This window comes from Bos javanicus, chromosome 13 (assembly GCF_032452875.1).
Source record: "Bos javanicus breed banteng chromosome 13, ARS-OSU_banteng_1.0, whole genome shotgun sequence".
In the NCBI taxonomy this organism is placed as follows: Eukaryota; Metazoa; Chordata; class Mammalia; order Artiodactyla; family Bovidae; genus Bos; species Bos javanicus.
This window is the reverse complement of record NC_083880.1, coordinates 72,758,776-72,781,750: the sequence shown is the minus strand read 5'-3', so window position 1 is coordinate 72,781,750 and position 22,975 is coordinate 72,758,776. Positions and strand designations below refer to the sequence as shown.

Below are 22,975 nucleotides of genomic sequence, written 5' to 3'. Positions count from 1 at the left end.
CTCATCTATCATAGGAGGAAAAAATATGTTCTAAAATGGATAAATCAAGAAGTAGAAGGGTTAGCATTTTATTTAGAGCTGGAGAGGTGGCAATAAAAAGAAACAGTACAAAGAATCAGAAATGGTTCCTCCTGGAGAGTAGGCTTTGGACAGGAAAAGTAGAGTGGGGAGGACTATTTCCATTTTAAGTATGTGCAGATATTATTTTGATAAAAAAAATTTTGAGGGAAAGAAAAGGAGGATGGGAGGAGGTAAGGAACAGAAAGCAGAGAGGAAGGGAAAGAAAGGTAAAAGTGAAGTCGCTCAGTTGTGTCCGACTCTTTGCGACCCCATGGACTGTAGGCCACCAGGCTCCTCCGTCCATGGGATTTCCCAGGCAAGTATACTGGAGTGGGTTGCCATTTCCTTCTCCAGGGGATCTTCCCGACCCAGGGATCGAACCCGGGTCTCCTGCATTGCAGGCAGAGGCTTTAATCTCTGAGCCACCCGGGAAGCCCAAGAAAGGTTAAGACGGGAAAGAAAAAAACCAAGCCTCTGGAGTCAGTGTGCCCCGTCGTCACATCAGTCATTTGAGCCTTGATTTTCCTCATCTGTTAAATGGAGCTGATAAAGATGTCCTCTCCTGATTGTTGTACTAGAGAGGTGGGGTGGTAAGCGTGGGGTTCATAGCCCAGTGGGAGTAGTCCGACAGAGGGTCTGGAGCATCAGGGGAGTGTGGGAGGCGTGGGCTGTACCTGGGTCAAAGAAGATGACGGCTTTGAGGCAGGCATACTCGTTGTCGTCAATCTGCAGCTCTTGAAAGGGCAGCACCAACTCATCAAGGATGCGCACGGACACTCGACTCATCTCTGCCAGCTCCGGGCAGTGCCGAGGGACGATGTAGTCATTGCCTGGACGGGTTAGGAAGGAGAGGGGATGGGAAGCCACCGGGGTGTACCTCTCTCCTCTAGCTTTTGCTGTTTGCAGTTATAATGCAGCAGCTGCTCACGGAAGGAGGGGCTGGTGGGGACTGTCACACCCATCTTACAGATGAGGAAGCCAAGGCCCAGATTAAAGGAATGAGTGACTTGCAGGCATTGGAGTGGGCCCAGAGCCTGACTTCTTAGGACCCCTTTCATATCACCCAAGCTCCATTCTTCAGTGGCGACAACAGACCACAAGACTGATGACAATCAAGGGCTGCTTGGGAGGCATAAAAGCACCAAGCATAAGGGCTCAGGTTCTGGAATTAGACCACCTGGACTGAATCTTGCTTTTTCCATTGATTAGCCAGATCTATCTGGATAAATTACTTTCTGTGCCTCAGTTTTCCATCAGTAAAATGGGAATAAAATTATAGTGCTTATCTCATTGGGTTGTCGTACTAGAGGGGTTAGTATTTGTAAAGTACTCAGACTAGGGCCCACGGTGTGCCCTATGTAAGAAGTTAGAGTAATAAACAAACATGTTATGACGGCATAGGTGACATAGACTGGGGGTTTGTGCCATTCCTGACTGCCTTTTGCTCCCTCTCCAGAAAGTACATCTGAATGCACAGGTTACCCCAGGGCTAAGCCTGACTGTGCTGTAACATGAATGCTGGGGAATTTAATTCCTCGAGTCCACATTTCCCTGCATCTGAATCCGGTATCCAGTTGAGGATACTGAGGACAGGACCATTCTGATCTGCCTCCCTCACTCTGCACACCACCAGGGAAATCTCCCATGCCCAGGTGCGCTCCACGCTCAGCATGCCTCCTGCAGAGCCCTGGCTGGGCAGACAGCATCCTCACCTAGAAGCAGAACATCCTTGAACACCATGGAGCGCTTGGTGGCTCCGAGAAGCAGGTGCTCGCCGGCATGGGCTCTGAGTAGGGCCACCTGGAAGAGAGAGGGGACGGCGTCCGGTGTCCACATGCCTGGGAAGGCATCTACACCCGTGGGGAGGCTGCTCCCCGCCAACTCAATGACCCTGAGCAAGTCAGCATTAGTGTTCTGCTTGCCTTTACCTGCCTGAATGATAAGATGGGCATCAGAAAATGGCTGCCTTCCTCTCATAACTGATAAAACTAGAAACTGGGAAAAGCTTCAGCTGACCGCTGAAAGGGGAGACAACCTGTGCTCGAGCCGGGACACCAAATGCCAACTCTGCCCTTGAACTGCTGCGTTCGGGGTAAGCTGCTTCTCCCCTCTGGGCCTCGTCTGTGTGTCTGTGTGCCTGGTAAAACTGTAACACCACTCTGTGTGTGTGTTAGCAGAGACTTAAAGGCTTTCATCAGACTCTCAAGAGGGTCTACAAACCCAAAAAGTTATAAAACTTTTAGTGTTTTTTTGGGGGTTCTGAATTCCTACTCATGGATCAGCTATGTAACACGATGAAGGGTGTTTTGTAAAACACAGATTCTTGGGCCTTACTACCCGAGGCACTGATTCTCTTTGTCTGGGGTAGGCCCAAGGGATCTGAGATTAACAAGCTCCTCAGTTGATTTTGATGCATGGTTGTCTTTGGGAAATCACTGCTCCAAAAGATCTCTAGAGCATCCACCCACTTGAAGCTGGAAGATTCTAGATTCTGTTGTAAGAATCTGGACATGGATGCTGGTTTCTGAGGCAAAGCGTGTGAGCAATGGTCCTTGGCCAGGGATCCGCTTGACCGACCCCTTCCCTGCAGAGAGGACAGAGAGGCCTTGGAAGACTGAAGTCTGAGTCTGAAGTCTGGCAGGTGGGAGCCCTGCCAGCCCACAGGAGGGCATTGCCTGCCTTTTCAGAACCACCTGCTTCAGTGCTTGCATGAGGATCAAGGATGGGGCTGGTCAAATGGTCATAGGCTAGTAGCCTCAAGGATCCTATCTGCAAGGCAGGGTTAGGGAGCTTGGAAATCCTTTAGCAGACTAAACTAGGAAGCAAAAATGCTTTTATTCATTAATTCATTGGACTGCTCATTCTTGAAGTCATCAGATGTTAGTGCCTACTAAGTGCCAGACATCACCTTGCCAATGAAAATCTGTACGGTCAAAGCTATGGTTTTTCCAGTAGTCATGTACGGATGTGAGAGTTGGACCATAAAGAAGGTTGAGCACTGAAGAATTGATGCTTTCGAACTGTGGTGTTGGAGAAGACTCTTGAGAGTCCCTTGGACAGCAAGGACATCAAACCAGTCCATCCTAAAGGAGATCAGTCCTGAATATTCATTGGAAGGACTAACACTGAAGCTGAAGCTTCAATACTTTGGCCACCTGATGAGAAGAACCAACTCATTGGAAAAGACCCTGATGCTGGGGATGCTGGGGAAGATTGAGGGCAGGAAAAGAAGCGGGTGACAGAGGATCAGATGGTTGGATGGCATCACTGACTCAATGGACATGAGTTTGAGCAAACTCCAGGAGTCAGCAAAGGACAGGGAAGCCTGGTGTGCTGAAGTCCACGGGGTCTCACACCAGACTGGGACACGACTGAGAGACTGAATGAAAACCACAAGTGCCAGATGCTTGTTTGGGAAAAGAAGGGAGGGAGGAGGAGGAGGAGAAGGAAGGAAGGAAGGAAAGAGGAAGGGAGGGAGAAAGAAAGAAGAAATAGACCAATGGACGGAAGGAGGGAAGAAGAAAGGAAGAGGAGGCTCATGTGATGAAGAGCAACGGGGTAAATCATAAAAGGCCTTGCTAAGGACGTGAGGTAGTTCTAAGGTATGGAGGACACCTGGCACATAGTAGGCATTCAATAAATATTTGTTTGGATGAAAGATGAAGGGACAGGTGAATGGATGAGCCACTCTACTTAACATCCTTCCAGATTGAGCCTCTGTTGCAGCCATATCCTTACCACGTCTGTGAACCCCCAAGGTGAAGCCTGGTGAGGATGACAGGAAAAGAGGGGGAATGGCAAGCAGCCTTGGAGGAGGGCAAGAACTCCCTTTCCATGAGCAGGACAAAGGAGCCCAAAGCCTGCTGATTATCAAGCACTTCCTACACGCCAGGCACCATGCAGGACTTTCGTCACTTACTCCAGTGTCTTTGCGATCGAGAGACAGAAGACCTAGAGTTGAATCCTGTGGCTGTCTTGCTCTGTGACCTTGGGCAAATCGCTCTTTCCCTTCAAGCCTCCATCCCCTTATCCAATGCTATCCAGCCTTCTAGGTTTCAGTGGGTCAATGCCCCAAACAAACCAAGAAGCAAACACACTTGGTTCCTGGGGCAATGTTGACAGACAACATCCCCCAGTTCTCCCCGCTGTGCCCCACCCATCACAGGCAGGATAAGCTCCTTATACACTATGAATGGGGAGCTGGGAACCCTCTTGGCCCTGGGTCCAGCCCCCTAACATGGCTGTTCTGGGGGTGGGCAGGTGGTGGGTGGCGATGTTAATGATTATGCTATGTTACTGGCCACCCATCACTGCTCTCTGAGAATGCTCTGAGCCCCAACCACGGAGGTTTTGGGTGGGAAATGGAGGTTAACAATTGCTTAGCTTGGGGGGGCGGAATTTTGTTGTCCTGCTGAGCCCCTGGGAAGGAACAGGAGGGATTAAACATTAATGGAGCCTCTCCAGCAGAGGGGACGGAGGCCAGAACACGAGGAACAGGGAAGAAGGCCAGGGCAGCCTGGCCAAGATCCCTGCCTTGTCATCCCTCCCGAAGCAGTGAGGAATCCGTGTGAGAGGGCATCCGATCTGGCCTCTGTGTGAGGGTGAGGACCAGCCAAGCCAGGGTTTTCACAGCCTGTTTCACCACGGGATGCAAACGCATTCCAGGAGCGCCTGGGCCCCAGAGAACTTTGAGAAGCCCTGGGCTTCCCAAGGTTCAACAGCTGCCTTGCCTGAGGACTTCTGAGAAACTTTAAGAGACCGAGACATGTTGCCAATCTTCCGTGCAGAATTGCAAAACAGAGAAGCAAATGTACCAGGAGCCGGTATCTGGAACACTGTCCGTTGGTGCCGCCCCGCTTCCATCCGAGCTGAGTCGATGACCCAGTTCAGCCCCTCTTTCCCAAACAAAAAAATGTCTGCAGAGGCCTCAGGGCCTCCTGAGCAGGTACTCAGGAACTCGACTGTCCTCAGCACCCCATCCCTCAGCCCCACTAAGACATTTTTGGTATTCCAAAGAAGGTAGTTTGGGAAATAAAATTGCTGAATGAAAATCCATCTTGGTGGGATACAAGGAAGAAACTGACATTTAGGGAGGCCAGGACTGTGTGGGTGTCCCATTACACCACTGACACTTTTCAAATGGTAATGTTCTCCATCCTCCCAACAGCTTTCTGAAGGGGATATTACAATTCATACTTTACAGATGAGCAAACAGAGGCTTAGGGAGAGGAAGTAATTAGTCCAAGATCACAGAGAGAACCTTTCTTAGAGCCAGGGCTTAGGCCCTGCCCCTGAGCCCCTACCCACATCCTACCTGGGAGAGCTGTCGGATACAGCAGTGCAGCGGCTACGGGCCTGGACTTTGAAGCCTGCCTGCTTGTTCTAGTTCTGCCTGTGTTGGATACTAGCTGTGTGACCTTGAGCAAGTTATTTAACCTCTCTGTGTCCCCAGTTTCCTCACCTATATGATATGGTCATAATAGCACTTACCTTACCTAGGGTTGTCGGAAGGATTAAATGAGCTAATATTTGTAAAGTGATTTAAACAGCTCCATGCACACATGAGCTCTACGCGTGTTTGTGAAATAAATCGAATCAGCCCAAGGCCATATCCGGGGTGGGGGGGATGCAGCAGGACCCACCTACCCAGGGCCCGCACTGCCTGCAGACCGCGTCCTCCCTCACCTGGTCGTCCAGGGGGAGCTCACAGAAGGCTGGGATGTACTTGGCCCACTCAACGAGCACCAGCAGCTGCTCTTTCATGGACTCACACACATCCGCGATGCTGGCGATCTTCTTCGCCCGAATGTCACCGTTGATTCCGGAGACAGGGGAGGTGATCTAGCGGGGACGAAGGAAAATGCTGGGATGGCTGGGGCTCCCCTCCATATACTTTGTCCCCTGCACAGAGCCCCCACCCACTCAGAGAGCTTCCCTGCCTGGGAAAGAGGAGCTGGACTGTGGGTGCCTTCTCAGCTCTGAAGGAAGCTGTGGGCAAACCGGAAAGGGAGGATGCTAAGGAGGCAGTTATGGGGGAAGACGGCTCTCTCTGGGCCTTCATCTGCTGCTTGCCCCCTACCTCCTCCTCCACCAGCTCCTCTGAAGCCTAAGAAACCCATTGGCCCTAGAGGAGAAGCAGGGCAAAAGTCCCCATCCTCATCGGAAGGTGCAGATACCACTGCCCAGAGAGGTAGTCAACTCGCCTAAGGTCACACAGCAAGGGGGGCTGGCTGAGCCCCAGTGCGCCACAGTGTCCACTCCTCTTTTCTCTCGGGGCTAAGCCAATCTCAGAGACTGCTTGGCCTGCACAATGCGGGCCCCACAGAGCTGCTAGGTGCCAGCAGTGGGTTTGTGCTGCGCTTAGTCACTCAGTCGTGCTCGACTGTCTGCAACCCCATGGACTGTAGCCCACCAGGCTCCTCTCTCCATGGGAATTCTCCAGGCAAGAGTACTGGAGTGGGTTGCCATCCCCTCCTCCAGGGCATCTTCCCAACCCAGGGATGGAACCCAGGGAACTGTAGGCGGATTCTTTACCGTCTGAGCCACCAGGGTCTGAGTCTTTGCTACTAAATGGGCTGTGTGACCCTGGACTCAGTTTCCCTTCGTGATGTTCAAGGGCACTCCCGTCTGCTGCTCTAAAGGCCCGGGTGGGAAGGAAAGGGGTGGAGCTGAGATTCCTCTTTGGGAGGAGGGGGCCCCAGGTGGGTGGGGGAGGCTCCCCTGGTACCTGCTGGGACAGGACCTCAGCCTGCAGGAGCGCGTTGATGGAGGGCAGGCTGCTGTCCTCGTAGCTGGACCGGCGAGTGCTGATCCGGTCCCGTTCATTCTGTACAGCTGTGAGGAGGCAGAGGGAGGTGAGCGGGAGGAGAGGGGTCCCATGCCAGGAGGGGTGGCTGAAGGACAAGGGGAGAGAGGTGAACTCGGAGGGCTGTCCTGCAGGGCTGTCCAGGAACAAAGGGAAAGCACTTGGAGGTGGGAGCTGGGGACAGGAGGGAGAGTGTCCAGGCCACAGAGCCCAGATCAGTGTGTGGGGATGGTGGCCAATGGCTCCTCACCCAGCTTGTGGGAGAACTTTCCCAGCACCAGCACTGCTCCTCACACAACAGGGTGGCTTGAGGAGTGATCTACCCGTCATGGGAGGCATGCAAGGCTGGGATGACTTGGCAGAGGGCCTCAGGCGGGTCTTGAATTTTGAACAGGAGATGTGTCTCGATGACAGGCTTTCAAGCTGTGTTTTAGAAAAGGGTCCCTTCCTTTCCAGGTGCAAGTGGATAAGACAAGCAAAATGAATTGCTCTGAGTGATGGAGATGGCCCAGGGATGCCTGAGTGCAGAGGCAGAAGCCTGGACAAGGGGGTCTGGAGGCCCCATCTGCCCTGGGGTCTGTCATCAGTAGGAAGCACATGTGCTCTAGGCTGACCTTCCCAGAGACAGCTCGCAAAAGCTCTGGCTGCCTCCTGCCCCACCACGGGGCTCCCCTCCCAGGAACTCAGAGATCCGGGGCCTCTTGTCCACCCGGGCCCCACACCTCCTTGCATCTCTACTCGGGTCAGCCTTGGCCTAAGATGTGGGATGGTCCTTCTGCCTCCCTGACAGGCCCTCGGAACCTGTGAGGCCTTTGTTGAAGCTGTAAGAAGGGAGGATGAGGCTGCAGGAGACCTGGGTTCCTGGTGGGATTCACCGCTCAGTCTCCGTGTGCTGGTGGGGGCCACACCCTCTCTCTGGGCCTCATCTACAGCCTTTCCCCATCTACAGCCTTTTCTTTCCCAGACCTGCTCCTCTTGGTCTTTCCCATCTCAGGAACAGGCAGCTTTATTCTTCCTCCCAGCCTGGGGGCCTCGCTATATGTCTCTTTCTCTCACCACCCCACCACCACCACCACCACCACACACTCCAAATGCTGTCAGTAATCTGTGCAAACCCACCTGAAGCTCCCACTCTGGGCTGGGTCCTGGGGGAGTTCAGACCCTCCTCTCTGGCCGCTTTGTTTCCAGCCTTACCCCTGCAGTCTGTGCACCTCTCGGAAGACAAAGGGATCCCCTGAAACCCGACTCAGGTCACATCCCTCCACTGCGGAAACCCAGGACCTCCCCATCATACCTGGAGTCAGGTCACCCTTTCTCACAGTGGTCCTATCTCCCCCATCTCACTTTTACTCTCTCTATCAAACCTGCCTCCCAGCCATTTCTGGGACTCACTCAGCCACTCTCCATCAAAGTTTTCGCCACTGCTGTTCCCACTGCCTGGAATTCTCCTCCCACTCACACCCCATCCCCCACAACTAAGCGTCTCCCTCTCCCTTTACTCGCGTCTCCTTACAAATATCACCTCTCAGAAACACCCTCTCTGACCACCCTGTCTGACGGGGATACCCCTCCTGCAGGTTCTGTCACTTTCTCCTGTTTTATTTTTCTTCTTGGTACTTGTTCTCTGTCCTTTCTTCACTCTCTGTCTGTCTAAGAGAAAGAAAGCTCCAGAAAGCCAGAATATCTTCCCTTTCATCCACTGCTATAGTCCCAGCAACTAGAACAGAGCCTAGCACGCAGTGGGTGCTCAATAAATATCCGTTGAGTGGCCGAAAGAAGGTGCAGAAGGAGACAAGCTTTGCTTCTCGGGTGCAATCTACACCCCATTTCTCAATGGAACGTTGAAATCAGAGAAGGGAAGTCAGCCAGTGTAGGACTTTCCTGGAAGTCCAGTGGCTAAGACTGCAGTTCCAATGCAGGGGGCGTAAGTTCAATCCCTGGTCAGGGAACTAAAGATCCCACAAGCCACGTGGTATGGCCAAAAAAATAAAAACACAGATAGTGTAAAGGGAACCCAGAGTTAGTGGGATGTAACAGAGGTCCCAAGGTAAGAAACTCCTCTTCTCAGACCCACCACCCTGGACGGGGGGCCAACTCCAAGCAGCGCTCCCCTGCCCAGGTCCCACCCCGCCTGCGACACCCCTCCCACGGCTGCCAGCCCGCACCCACCAGGGCGCCAAGTGGCGGCGGGCCTAAGAAAAGGGCTGCTGTCAGCAGCTGGGGATTGGGCTCCTCAAGGTTAGGCCGGCGTTATCAGTGCCCGGCGCGAGCTCAGTCACGGAATGATGTTTTCCAAATGTTTGCTCAGTATTAGCAGGGTCGGGGACCTAATGTAACTTCTATTGAATATTAACCGGCCCGGGCAGAGGCGGAGAGGACGAGCCTGTCTTCCGAGAGAACCCCTGATTGGGGGTGTGGGGAGGGGGGGCTGGGCCGGGGATCCCAGGTAGGGCCCATCCGTGGGCCCCTGGCCTACTGCCAGCTTGTACTTCCTGCATCCCTCGCCCTGATTCCTGGGCTGAATTTTCGAAGCCGGGTGTCAGACATTTGTCCTGGGTCTGACAGCTCAGGCTCAGGTAGGTGTAGGTTTATAGAAAAGAATTTGGGACCTGCCATTGGGCCCACTGGCCCCCAGATTTCTTCCCAGAGTCTCTGTTCTTTAACCTACTTGATCACCATGGAATATCCTCTGGCCAAACTCACAAGACTTTGAGATTCAGAGCCCTTCTCTGTGGTTGAGAGGAAGTTTCAGAGACTTGACCAAATCCAGGTGCCTCCCAAGGCCATCAGTCCTAGTTCTCATCCAGGGAATTTGGTGTCTGCTCAGCTCTGGGGAGCCCGAGGTATAGTCCTGACTTCCTCTGCCCTTGACCCGATCATATCACCTCTGGTCTCAACTTCCCTATCTGTAAAGTGGAAAGATTTGATGACCTCCTATACACCGACTGGTCTATGAATGCTACATTTACAATCCATGCTTTCTTGTCCTCATGGACAACTTTGGAGTTCTAATTTCTAGATTCTCCTAAGGCCATCGAGGAAGGGAAATAAAAACTGGTCCTAACTCTCCCAGTTCTGGGGCTTCCATCGAGAATCTCTCTTGGCTCTGAGAACCTCCCGCCAAGCCAAGGAGGGGTATTGGGACTGTAAGACTTAGGTAGAGCTAGTCAAACCAGTCAATCCTAAAGGAAATCAACTCTGAATATTCATTGGAAGGACTGATACTGAAGTTCCAATACTTTGGCCACCTGATGTGAAGAGCTGATTCATTGGAAGAGACCCTGATGCTGGGAAAGACTGAGGGCAGGAGGTGAAGGGGACGACAGAGGATGAGATGGTTGGACGGCGTCACCAACTCAATGGACATGAGTTTGAGCAAACTTCAGGAGATAGTGAAGGACAGGGAAGCCTAGCGTGTTGCAATCCATGGGGTAGCAGGGAGTTGGACATTACTTAACAAATGAACAATAACAACAAGAGCTAGTCATGCCCTTACTTCCCAGAACTTGACCACAGTGGTAGTGGGACACTTTGCTACCCTGGCCTGTTCTCAAAGCAGCTGAGCCCACTGCATGTGTCAGGATCTCCTGGTTAACCCAAGCGTGCAAACAACTACCAGCCTTTACTATAGCCCCCACACGCTTGCCATTAGCCGATCCTCCTCTCCTCTTGGCATAATGCCACCTTCTCCAAGATAAGAAGCTACTGGCTATTTTCAAGGCTAAGCCAAGGTAGAATGGCTGCGGACTCTCCCTCCCCTGGGCCTGCTGACTCTGTGGCAGTCCAGTGGGAGGACCAGGGAACAAACACACATGTCCTGGTGGGCAGTGTGTACTTGCACAGGTAGATCAGTGGGCGTATAGCAAGACTCACAGAGCTGGAAGGAGGGTTCATTATCCACCTCTGTGATTTTATAGATGTGAACACTGAAGCCCAGATGGGGCAGAAACTTCACTGAAGTGTGTGATCTGCCACACACATGAAAGTGACTCTGAATGTTTAATAAGAGACATCTCTAAAGACCAGTGAGATGCAGGAACAGGCTACCTACAACCTAGGAAGGTGGCCGTCTGCTCAGGTGAGCTGCCAACCTTTCTCCCTCCCGCCTGTCACAACGCTTGAAATTTTAACACAAGAGATTCATTCTCTCAAATATAAAATCTTCAGGCTGTCGAGCTGATAGAATCACTGGCTCTTAGAACCCTAAACCGTTTGGCTCTTAGACTGTAGCTCTCAATCTTTTCCTTGCCTCTAGCTATTCACGTGTGTGTGCTCAGTCATGTCCGACTTTGTGATCCCAGGGACTATAAGCTCGCCAGGCTCCTCTGTCCATGGGATTCTCCAAACAAGCATACTGGAATAGGTTGCCATGCCCTCCTCCAAGGGATCTTCCCAACCCAGGGATTGAACCTGGGTCTCCTGCATCTTCTGCATTGCAGGCAGATACTTTACCGCTGAGCTACCAGGAAAGCCCCTAGCTGATCACACATGCCTCATATTCCCATTCATGACATTTCTTTTATTTATTTCTTTTCTTTTTTTGGTGGCCAGGGCCTGTCGAATGCGGGATAGTGGTTGCCCGACGAGGGATTGAACCCTCGCTTCCTGCAGCGGAAGCACAGAGTCTTAATCACTAGACAGCCAGGAAAGTCCCTCATTCACAACATTTCTCATTCGACAAAGTTGTGCTCAAGTTCAAGGTAAGAGTGGTGCAATCCCATTGAAAACTGGGTGGGGGAGAGATGGGGGGCATCTGTCCTTTGAAAAAGGTTCTCCTTGCTCTTGAGAACCACTGAGGTCCAGATGAGAATCGTGGTGTGACCATCATGGTGTGTTCCTGAGGGTCATAGCCCAGGTTTCACAGCAGGGGTCATAAACTCTCAGGGCCCTATAGGGATGAGACCCAGAGGATATTTCCCAGGAGGCGCGCAGAGAAACAGGGGCTCAAAGGCAGAGTCAGGGAGGGTAGACTGCCAAAGCCAAGTTCCCCCTCTTCCCAGTTGGCCGGGAGAAGGCTGGGTCCCAGGATCCTGCTGGGGGTGGGGTGGGGCAGGTGTGTGTTTGTGCAGAACTAGACCAAGGGTTTTGGTTAGTGTGCCGCAGCTGCGGGCTGGAAGTGAAGGTCTGGAAGCCAGTCTCAGGGCTGGGAAAGGTGCACTGAGCAGAGAAGGAGACAGAGGGATTTGAAAATGGGCTCAAGTTACTCAGAGAAGCAGTTAAAAGATGTTTGTTTCCTGAGCGTGGGCTAGAAAACTTTCAAACATTCCTAGAGTCCGGAGGGCATAGCAGGCAGCATCGAGGTTATCACCCAAACTGCATTGAGCTCAAGACCAAAGCTCGGGGTTCACACCTCGGAGCTTGCTTCAACCAACTGGGGGGGCCTCGGGCAAGTTGTTGACCCATTCTGGGCCTCGGTTCCCTTGTCTATGAAAAAGCTAGGGTGATGATAGTGCCCCACAGGGCTGTCATGATAATGAAAGAACTATCAGTTGTGGGAAAGCCCAGCCAGGTGGAAAAGCCCAGCTTCTGGTGGCAGGAGACACCTTAATAAATGTGCCCCAGCACTCCCAGCCTCCTCCACCCAGAACGAGTCTGATGCCTTGTTCCCTTTCTCTAGAGCCTGAGGACGCTGCCTCATCTGATACCCAAGAACAAAGACTAAGGAACTGAGGCACTTGACCCTGGAACAGGAAGATGGGAGATAGAGCCCCGCCCCATACCCATTCACATTTGCTGAGTCTAGTCATGGGGCCATGGAAGTTCGTCATGTCATTCTCTACGTTTTTCCTGATGCTTGAAATAGTATATTAAGCAAAAATACCCAAGGACTTCCGGGGTGGTCCAGTGGTTAAGACTTTGTGTCTCCACTGCAAGGGGTGTGGGTTCAATCCCTGGTCAGGGAACTAAGATTCCACATGCCGAGGAGTGCAGCCAAAAAATGAAAAAATAAAATCACATTAAAAAAAGAAAAAATAACACCCAAACTGGCTGCCTTGCGGTGGTGAAGGCAGGCAGGGGTGGTGGCACTGGGAACCCGAGTAGCTGAAAGTAGGAGCTTATCTCTCGGAATCTTTCTCAAGACCAAGCCCAGCCCCTCCCTATGGTCAGATCTTCAGGCCCTCCCTCCTCTCAGCCATTAGCCAGTCACCCTGGGGCCTGTCACCGAGTCATAAAGTTGTGGCCACAGTTGTAAATGGCCGTCAGGAGCTTGTGGGCGAGGGTGGGGCAGGGGCGGAAGGCGGGGCCCGAGGCTCACCTTCCTTCTTCATGCCAGCCCGGAAGCACTTCTTGAGCCTGCAGTAGCGGCACTGGTTCCTCTTGTCTTTGTCCACCACGCACTGCCGGCTAAACCTGGGGAGGGCTTGGGGTGGTTGGAGGAAGAAAGGACAGCCCTCCTCCCCCCAGGGCTCAACTAGGATCCTGGCCATCTGGTTGACCCCCAGGCTCCTTGCTCAAACCTTTCATCCCAGGAGTCCTCCAGCTAACCAACCAGGAGCTGGAAAGGCCCTGTGGACTCTCTGAGAGCCCAACCCTGTCCCCCTAAACATGAGGAAACTGAGGCTCAGAGAGCGGACACGTGGCCTCAGATCACTCAGCTATGAGTAGAAGGCACTGCTATTTCCCACGTATCTTATTAAAAGCCCAGAGCAGGCTACTGGCTGTGAATCAGTTTCAGTACTTGGTCCACATAAGCCGCTTTCTGGAGGGGGATATGGAGTAGAGGCAGGCAGGCGCCACCGTGGTTCTGGGTGGTGCCCTGGCAACCCCGGGCTTGCCGTTGATTCAAGCTGGGTGACCTTGGGCAAATTCCCAGTCCTCTCCAAGCCACAGCTTCCTCATCTATAAAATGAGATAATAATAGTAACCTCTGCAGAGGGGTGTTGACAGGTGAAAATGAGATAATTACCCAAATGGGGCTCAGTGCAGTGTCTGTTCACAGTAAGAGCTTGTAACTACAGCTGCTATTATTTTATTATTGTTGTTACCCAGAAGGGGAGATGCTTCTGAAGGAGGACTCTCCAAGGCCTTGAGAGAGGTGGAAAGGCCTGGGGCCAACCCCCGATCCACCCCAGAAAAAGCACCAGGTTGGGGGATGGGCCTCACCCTCTGTGGTTTCAGAGGAGATTTGATCCTAAGCCTCAGAGGTGCCCATTTGCTAAATGGGAAAAATCACGATGAGCTTCTGGGAGCAGTTAACACAGGCAAAAACTTAGTATGGTTCCCCGCACATAGTAAGTGTGCAATAAAGGGATGTCTAGAATAGACACTCCCATCTGATCTGCAAGGGCGAAGAAATTAGAGGCTTGAAGGCCTTGAAGGGCAGAAGGCTCCGAGACCTACCCAGGGAGAAGACAGACCCAGGGGAACATCAGCCGAAGGGCACCCATTTCCCAGATGTAGAAATCAACGTTCCTCACCTGCAGGAGTACATGTGGTTCTTCCTCACACTTCTCCGGAAAAAGCCCTTGCAGCCGTCACAGCTCGAGGCACCGTAGTGTTTGCCCGTGGCCCGGTCCCCGCAGATGGCGCACAGGGCACTGACACCCAGGCTGTTGGGTGCGTTGAGGTTGGCACCCTCTGATGGGGATGTGTCTGCGCCAGAAAAGCAAAGAGTGAGGACGCAGGAGGGGCAGGAAGTCACCTCTCAGAGGCCCTGCTCTCTTGGTGGTTTATATTCAGAAAAGGATGTGAGCCTTGTAGGGATCTTTCCAGGGCTTCAGCCTCAGCTAAACCCAGGTGCTACTGACCCCCCTCAAAGAACTTGGGCAAGTTCCTTGCTGTTTTGGAACTCCCATTTCGCATCCGTAACTTAGGGATAGTTGTGACACTGACTTCGTAGAGTTGTTTAACAAGGGTCTGCTCCTCCCTGTGGTGGCGATCGCTAGCCTCAGCTTTCTCTGGGAAGGAATGAAGAAACTGGCTGTTTCCTAGGATGCGTCCAACAGTTATGGACCCTGATTAGCTGGGCAGAGGGAGCTATGAGAGGGGCAAATATTCCCCCATCATCTCCAGAACCAAGTCCTATTTCTCAGAGTGGCCAAGGCTGGGTGAGTCTCAGCTTGCTACTCAGGGGCCTTGCAAATTCTGCAAGGAAACAGGAAGACATACATCAAGGACAGTGGCTCATTTGCCCTCCTGGGAGGATCACAGCAAGGATCTGGGCACCCCATAGCAAAAGCTACTGCATTGGGACTTCCCTGGTGGTCCAGTGGTTAAGACTATGCACTTCCAGTGCAAGGGGAGTGGGTTTGAGCCCTGGTCAGGGAAGTAAGATTCCCACATACCGTGGGGCAAAAAAAAAAAAAAAACTGCTGCATCTATGTGAGGAGGGGGATAAGAGGTAGGTGGCTGTGGTCTCGGTGACTAGTGCTGCCTCTTAAGTCGTCTGTGACCTTGGGCAAGTTCCTTTTCCCTGCTTCAGTTTCCCCTGGGCTTCAGTTTCCCTAATTGCAAAAGAGGGCAGATTGACTGGTTCAGTCATTTTCAATTTTATCTTATATTTCCACAGCTGAACCCTCGTTTTTGTAAGCAACTCTTCCACCGAGGATAGACCTCTTAGAGAAGATGACACTGTGAACCATCTCCCCAGAAAAATGCTTGCAGACACATACCACACACAGTCATACACACACACACACACACACACACACACACACACACACACACGTTTTCACCCTGAATCCGATCTTGGGCTCCTAGGGAACATCTAGCTAAGCACTGGACAGGCTATAGTGCTGTGGTTAACAGCATAATCTCTCTAGCCCTTCTGCCCAGTTTAAATCCGAGCCTGCCCACTTCTTAGCCATGGACCTTGGCCACATTAATGTATTTCTCAGCGCCTTCATTTCCTCACTTGTGAAATGCTGCTGTTGCTGCTGCTAAGTCGCTTCAGTCGTGTCCGACTCTGTGCGACCCCATAGATGGCAGCCCACAAGGCTCCCCCGTCGCTGGGATTCTCCAGGGAGTGGGTTGCCATTGCCTTCTCCGCCTGTGAAATGGGGCACATAATAATCTCTAGGGCTGTTATGAAGGTTCAGTGAATCAATATATGTGAAGTGCTTGGCAGGTAAGAAGCACTTTATCAGTGTTTGTAAAATAAAAACTTTTCTGCAGAAGACGACTCTGGGAGCAGATGATTTCCAGCCTCCGTGCACAAGCGGACACACTGCCACATCTCCTTTCTGTCATGTCCTGGCTGAACATCTCGTCGCCTCCGAGGGTGCCCAGGAGTACGGCCCCCTCCACTTGGTGAATTATTCCTGGAGATGAGGATAATTGTTAAGCTGCATTGGTGCCCTTTCTCCTCCAGCCTTGCCTCCTCCAACCACCGGGAGAGCTGACCCCACAACTCAGGCGGAGACTGGGGGAAGGGCTCACACATCCTGGGCAGGATAGGCTGGGTGCTGCCAAGTAGCTCATCCTACTCCCCAGAGTCAGGTGATGGTGCCCATTCTCCAGGTGAGAACATCAAGGTTCAGAAAGGACAGGACCTGACCAGAGTCGTCACACTGCTGCTAAGTAGAGGAGTCGGATTTATGGTCCAGGCATGCAGGCTGGTGCTGATCTGGCCAGTGCTGTCCTGTTGGGTGTCTGCTGGAGCCTCTGATAAACAAGGACCCCCTGCTCCCTCTGAATCAGGGATGGGAGGTGGGTAGGGAGCTTGGAACCTTCGAGCTACCAACCCAGCACATATGCAAAACATTGCCCCAACTTTCTGGCCCACTTCAAACTCCAGTGGGGAATGTAGACCCTTCTTAAAGATGCTCAGAGTTCCTGACCTGACTCATAGAGGGCGCAGGACCAGTTACCAGTGCTAAGCCCTCAGGTGCCTTATCGCATGGGATCCTCTGGTTAGCCCTGGGAGGCAGGCACTATGATTTATTCCCATTTTACAGATGAGACAACTGAGGCTCAGAGAGGAAAATGGCTTCACAAGTTTACACTGGTAGGAAGGATGGACGCCAGAATTTGAGCCCTGATCTTTCTGGCTCCAGAGCTAGATTTGTCCTGTCTTTAGGACATCCCGTAAGGAGCTTAGCTCCTGCCTCAGGAACACACACTTCCTGGGAGCTGGAGGTGCCCACTGTGAAGGAGTGATGGGGGCAGTCCAGGGCTAGATGGTGGTCAGGTGTCTCACACGCTGTCTCTCTGGGGTCACACACACACCGCCGAGGGCAGCAGCTTCTTGTTTACCATTTCCTACATGTTTTCCCCTCAGCTCCCTCACGTGATCCCTGGACACTCCTGAAAGCCAGCAGGCCTGGAATGACTAAGCCCATTTTGCAGAAGGAGCCAGGAGAGGGGAGGTGACATGCCCAAGGTCACACAGTGAGTGAATGGCAGGGGGAGGCGAGCAAATGGTGAGACTGACCACAGATCATGCCCACTGACCATGGGCAGGGCAAATACCTCTCTCTGGCTGAGCTGAGCTGACTCAAGTGCTACAGAGCTTGCCTAAAGCTGCAGAGCTGTGGAAGGAAGGCAGGTGGGCTGCCCCCCTCCTCTGAGGCTGGCCTGCGACTGGTCAGGTCCCCGCGTCCTGGCTTCCAAGCCTCCTCCCTTCCCCTACCTCCTTGTGGAGAACTCCCCCCACCCCTTTAGATGTGCTCTCAGTGATAACGGGAGCGGATGTACAAACCTGGGGAGACACACGGGCAACGCAATCTGGTCTGAGACAAATGGACGTGTTGCTGAGGTGACTCGCGTGTGTGAATGGCAATGGGATATCACATGAGCGCTGGAGAGAGCTGACCCCCCAGGACGGGGATGTGCACACGTACACAAGGACACGGGACAGGATGCCCAAACTGGACGTACGTCCGGGAGACACAGGACACACAAACCAATCCACGTCCAGAGCTCACACGTGCAAACGTCCACGGACACACACTCAGCACTGCTTACTGTATACACACTCATTGCCACTTACGGACATCAGCAAGATAAACACAGATATCCCTAGAGATAACAACAAACACGGACCCACTCAGAGAAGAAATGTGACTAGAAATAGACGCAGAACACGTGCACACACAGACCAGTGAACACAAACATGCACATGGGTTCCTGCAGACATACATTTGCAACAAAGTCCACCACTCGCCCACGTGTGTACATGGAAATTCGAGCACCCATGCCAACAGGAGGTTACAATCACACACCAGTGTGCTTGTGCGTGCGCACCGATGTGCTTGTGTGTGTGTGCACATACACACACACACACACTCAATGAGCGTGCGCATGCACACTGCTGATCCCCATCTTATTAGCAAAACCTCCCTGAGAACTCCGTTTTCTCCCCCAGGAAAGTCCCAAAGACACCCTGAAACATAGTCATGTCTCCATCCACCGTCTCCGGGGACGGGACATAACCTTTCCATCTCTCTGAACCTCGGCCCAAGGGGTTCAAGCAGGGGTCATGATGGGCCCAATGACTGGGGCTGGACGCCGAGAGGACACTCACCATGAAGTCCCCGCTCCTGGTGACACGCTGCACAGTGACAGCTTTGGTCACAGGGATCACAAGGGCCTGGTAGGAACACCCAGGCCCTACTTTTGCTGCAGATTGGCCCTGGCAGACCCCCCCCCCACCACCCCGAAGACTTCTGGTCACTGTACCTGGGCACATCGACTTCACCTGGCAACACCTGTGCCCTCACCTACGGGACCACAGTGCTCGCCTACCACTTTCCCCCCAGCCCCAAACCCAGTGCGGCAGACTCGCTCCAGTACCTGGGCACACCTGCCCCCACCTAGCACACCTGGGCACACCTGCCCCCACCTACCATTGCCCATCGTCAACACCTGCACATTCTCAAACTCCAGGGTGGTGTAGGCTGGGTCCAACGCGGCACTGTAGTCGGCCATGTCCATGTCGACGAGGGTTTTGGAGAGGCGCATCCTCCCTCTCCCCGCCTCGGCCGCCTGCCCTGCCCAGGATGCCCACCCCGAAGGCTCTGGGCCGAGCCCCGGCCTCCGCCCTCCCGCCGCCTCCTCCCAGCCGCCCTCTCTGCCTTCCTGCGTTTCAAACCGTCCTCTGGGAGGGTCTGCCGGGAGTCTGGGCCTAGCCTCTGCGCAGGGGTGGAGGCTCTGCTGGGGAGGGGTGGGGGTTAATGGTTAATCGGCTCCCCCCTCGGTGGACCGGTTGGGCGGGGCCCCAGGGATTTGGCTGTCTGTTGGTTTCTGGTTGACACCAGGGTGTTCTTACAACAGATGGGGGAGGCCCTAACACCCCAATACCGTGTCACCAGCCCTGTGAGACGACAGACACACGCTGCCTCTTCAGCACTCACTGGACCCTGACTCAGCCACCCTACGAGTCACTGTCACCCCAAGTCATGCTGATACTGACACGCTCACATGCACCCCCAGACACTGACAGCCCACCTCCAAGACGCCCTAACTCGGGAGCTTCCCAAATCATTGACCTCGACCCTCAGTGCTCTTGCAGAGATAACGCCACCTCATGGCTCATGAGTCAGAAGCTATGGTCCCAGGCCCCACACACCAGTCTTCTAGATCCTCGTTCTAGGAGGCCCCTTCCAGTTTCCTTCCTTCCCTAGGGGCAGGAAGAGGCCCAGACTCCTGTCTAGGTCCCCTCCCCTGCTCCCCAGGACCCCACTCTGGGCACCACCAGCCCCTGCAGCGCCCAGGTGCTCAGGCCCAGACCCACTCTATCACCCCTTCCCTTGTCTCCTCCTCCAGCTCCCCCACCTCCACCCCGTGCCTCCCCCACCCCTCAGGGAAGAAGGGAGGCTTAATAGCCCCTTAGACCCGGATTAACATTCAGGCACCTACCACCTACTAATCATGACTCTGGGTAAATGATTCTCCTCTCTGAGCCTCAGTTTCCTCTTCTAGAAAAATGCACAACCAACTTCAAAGGGTGGTCCGAGTATTAAATGAGTTGGTGTTAGGCAAACACCAAGCAAGCGTCCATTTCCCTCCACCCCCACCCTCTTGGCCTCCCTTTCGTATCTGCCTTGTCTGTCCCCTCCCTCCAGAGTGGGCTTCGTGGGCAAGCCACCTGAACAGGGCACCCGGGCAAAGGAGCTCCACTCTCAGGCTCCCGTGTTTGGTTTCGTGCTCGGCTATTCTGAACAAGGGGCCTGCATTTTTGTTCGGGACCGGGCCCTTCTTGTGGCCTTCAATTCACAGCTAACGTTTTTCTTCTCATCCCCTCCAGCCCTCACTGCCCGCTACACAGACAGGGGCAAGAGCTCCAGATCTAGCTGGGCAGATAAGGTCCCGAGGAGAGGGGGAAAGTGCAGGTCTGGGGAGAAGGACCTACGATTCTGGAGGCCTGGGAGCTTGTCCTCCTTTGTTGGCAGGAAGGGCCGGGCAGAGGGATTTGGTAATAAGGGCAAGGGTGGGTGAATTAGTGAAAGAGGGCATTAATGAGTGAGTGGGTGGGTGAATTAATGAAGGAGTGAATTAACGAGTGGGTGAGGGACTTCCCTGGTGGTCCAGTGGTTAAAAATCCACCTTGCAAAGCAGGAGACTCAGGCTCAAGCCCCGCTTGGGGCACTAAAATCCCACATGCTTCGAAGCAACTAAGCCTGCGCCTGAACCACTGAGCCTGAGTGCCACGACTAGAGAGTCCATGCGCCATCACAAAAGATCCTGCTGATGCAACTAAGATGCGATGCAGCTAAATCAATAAATATAAAAAAAAAGAAAGAGTGGGTGAATTACAGACAGGGTATTAATACGTGAATGAGTGAATTGATGAGCGGGTGAATTACTGAAAGACTGAAATGAATCAGTGAGTGAAATGGTGGATGAGTGAGCAAAGGACTGAATGAGTGGAAAGGTGAGTGAATCGATGAATGGGCACATTGGAGGGAGAGGCGGCTTGCGTTTGAGGGGTGTGTAGAAGCATCCTCCTCACATTCTCCCAACTATTAGAAGCCCTTTTTCGGGCTTGTGTAAGCCTTGTTCTCCTCCCTCCATTTTCCCCCTGGAGCTTAGATAATTAGGGTGGGAAGTTGGGGGCAGCAATTGTTCTGGAGAAGAGAGGCTGGATTTGGCGTTAGGAGACCAGATTTATGGCTTCCCTGGTGCCTCAGATGGTAAAGAATCTGCCTGCCATGTGGGATACCTGGGTTCGATCCCTGTGTGGGGAAGATCCTCTGGAGAAGGGAATGGCAACCCACTCCAGTATTCTTGCCTGGAGAATCCCACTGATGGCAGAGCCTGGTGATTTACGGACTAGCTCTGTCACTATTCGGATAACTTTGCTTAGATCATGTCTCTCTAAGGGCCTCAACTTTCCCATCTGTAAAGTGGGGTGAAGATGCCGGCTCAGTTGTTTGTTGATAAGTACAAGACCTTGAGGGAGGGAAGGAGGGACAGAGATTCCAAAAGGGCTGAAGGAAAAGACTTCAGCTTCTGCTGGACTCCTCCCATGTTCCTCCAAGGACATCTGAGCCTGGTTCCAAGAGTCTTGGGCAGGAGACCCAACTAAGGGATAAACGTGGAGGATAAGGAGGGACAGTCCTGGGAGGGACTACCTATGGCTGATTCCGGGTCTTGTCACCCGTCTGACACCTCTGACACAGACCGCACACAGCTACTCCTCTCAAAAAACTTCACACAGGGCGTCTCATCCAGTCTAAGGGGAGCAGTTTACTATTTCCAAAAGTAGGCTGGGATCGCTGGAATGTCAAAGTTTAATCCGTAATAAAAATAACAAATCTTTGATCTCGATAGGCAGCATCTTAGATTAAATTAAATAAAGTCTATAATCAATAGAGTCGGCCATGCCACATGCAAGAACTCCCAGGTGGGCAGCCTGCACACTGTAAGTTACTTCACACACAGGGCACGGATGCTTTACCAAACACACAACACAGGTGACCCACTGCTTCTGAGGTACATTCCAGAGAACGATGTCACACCCATCCATGTCCCACCAATCACGGCCTACCACATAAGTAAATCCACGCACCCATGAACTGGAATTTGCGTAATCTGTTACATACACGATTCACCCCATCCTTGAAAAGGTGAAAGTGAAAGTCACTCAGTCGTGTCCAAGTCTTTGTGACCCCGTGGACTATACAGCCCATGGAATTCTCCAGGCCAGAATACTGGAGTGGGTAGCCATTCCCTTCTCCAGGAGATCTTCCCAAGCCAGGGATTGAACCCAGGTCTCCCGCATTGCAGGCAAATTCTTTAGTAGCTGAGCCACGAGGGAAGCCCAAGAATACTGGAGTGGGTAGCCTATCCCTTCTCCAGTGGATCTCCTCGACCCAGAAATCAATCCAGAGTCTCCTGCATTGCAGGTAGATTCTTTACCAGCTGAGCTACCAGGGAACCCCATCCTTAGCTGATCCCAAACAATATCTTCTAGATACACATCCCTCGTATAAACAAGTGGCCACCTCTAAGATCTACCAAGCCTGTGGTCTTGGGCAAGTCATTATTTCCAAGCCTCAGTTTCTCCTCCTGTAAAATGGGCCAAACTTGAAATTTGTTGTGAAGATGAGACGGGATAACTATAAAGTTCTTAGTCCTTCCCTCACCCCCACCCCATCCCTAAAGGATAAACCGTGGACCTTGAAATCAGAAAGAGCTGGGTCAAAAGTCAGGCACTGCCGCAGCCGTGCCACGCCGAAGATCGAAGCTCTCACGTGCCGCCACTAAGACTGGGCACAGCCAAACAAAAACAAAACACTCGGGCACTGCCAACTTCCCAAACTCTGCAACCTCGGGTTCCAGCTTTCTCCACCTTATTTTTGGCACCAGACGGCTTGTACCTTTTCCCTGGGGGATGGTGTGGGCATGAAATGGCCAAGTGTAGGCATACAGGGCAATAGCAGTGACTGCTGGGACTGACTCCTTGACCTTGGCTACAAAGTCAGCTGGAATCAGGACCCCTGCACAAGAGAACTCCAGGGACAGCTGGCCCAGCCCTGAGCTCACCCTGGCCTCTTTGCCATCAACTCTGCAGCCCTTCTTTATCTCGGCACCGCCCCCCGGGGCTGTCAGACCCCAGCTCAACATGTTCCAGATCCCAGGGGAAAACAGGCCTTAGAGCTCACTTAGAGGTCCTGCTCCTTCTTGTCATAGTTGGAGAACCACGAGCCTCAGGAAGGGGAAAGAGGG

At 52.9% G+C, this 22,975-nt stretch overlaps 1 protein-coding gene across 4 annotated transcripts in view; it reads right to left on the bottom strand.

Annotated features, from left to right (window-relative positions):
* The window catches only part of HNF4A (hepatocyte nuclear factor 4 alpha), a 66,496-nt gene that overhangs the window by 10,854 nt on the left and 32,667 nt on the right, over positions 1-22,975 (bottom strand). For 2 of the 4 annotated variants that reach the window (XM_061437670.1, XM_061437671.1), the window contains exons 2-7: positions 14,284-14,458; positions 13,122-13,216; positions 6,788-6,894; positions 5,746-5,901; positions 1,773-1,860; positions 735-890 (exon numbers count right to left, since the gene is read on the bottom strand). In XM_061437670.1, the coding sequence (XP_061293654.1) occupies positions 735-890; positions 1,773-1,860; positions 5,746-5,901; positions 6,788-6,894; positions 13,122-13,216; positions 14,284-14,458 (777 nt within the window). Of the gene's footprint in view, positions 1-734; positions 891-1,772; positions 1,861-5,745; positions 5,902-6,787; positions 6,895-13,121; positions 13,217-14,283; positions 14,459-18,651; positions 18,920-22,975 lie in introns of those variants that run through there. The other 2 variants (XM_061437668.1, XM_061437669.1) reach the window with 2 other exon arrangements.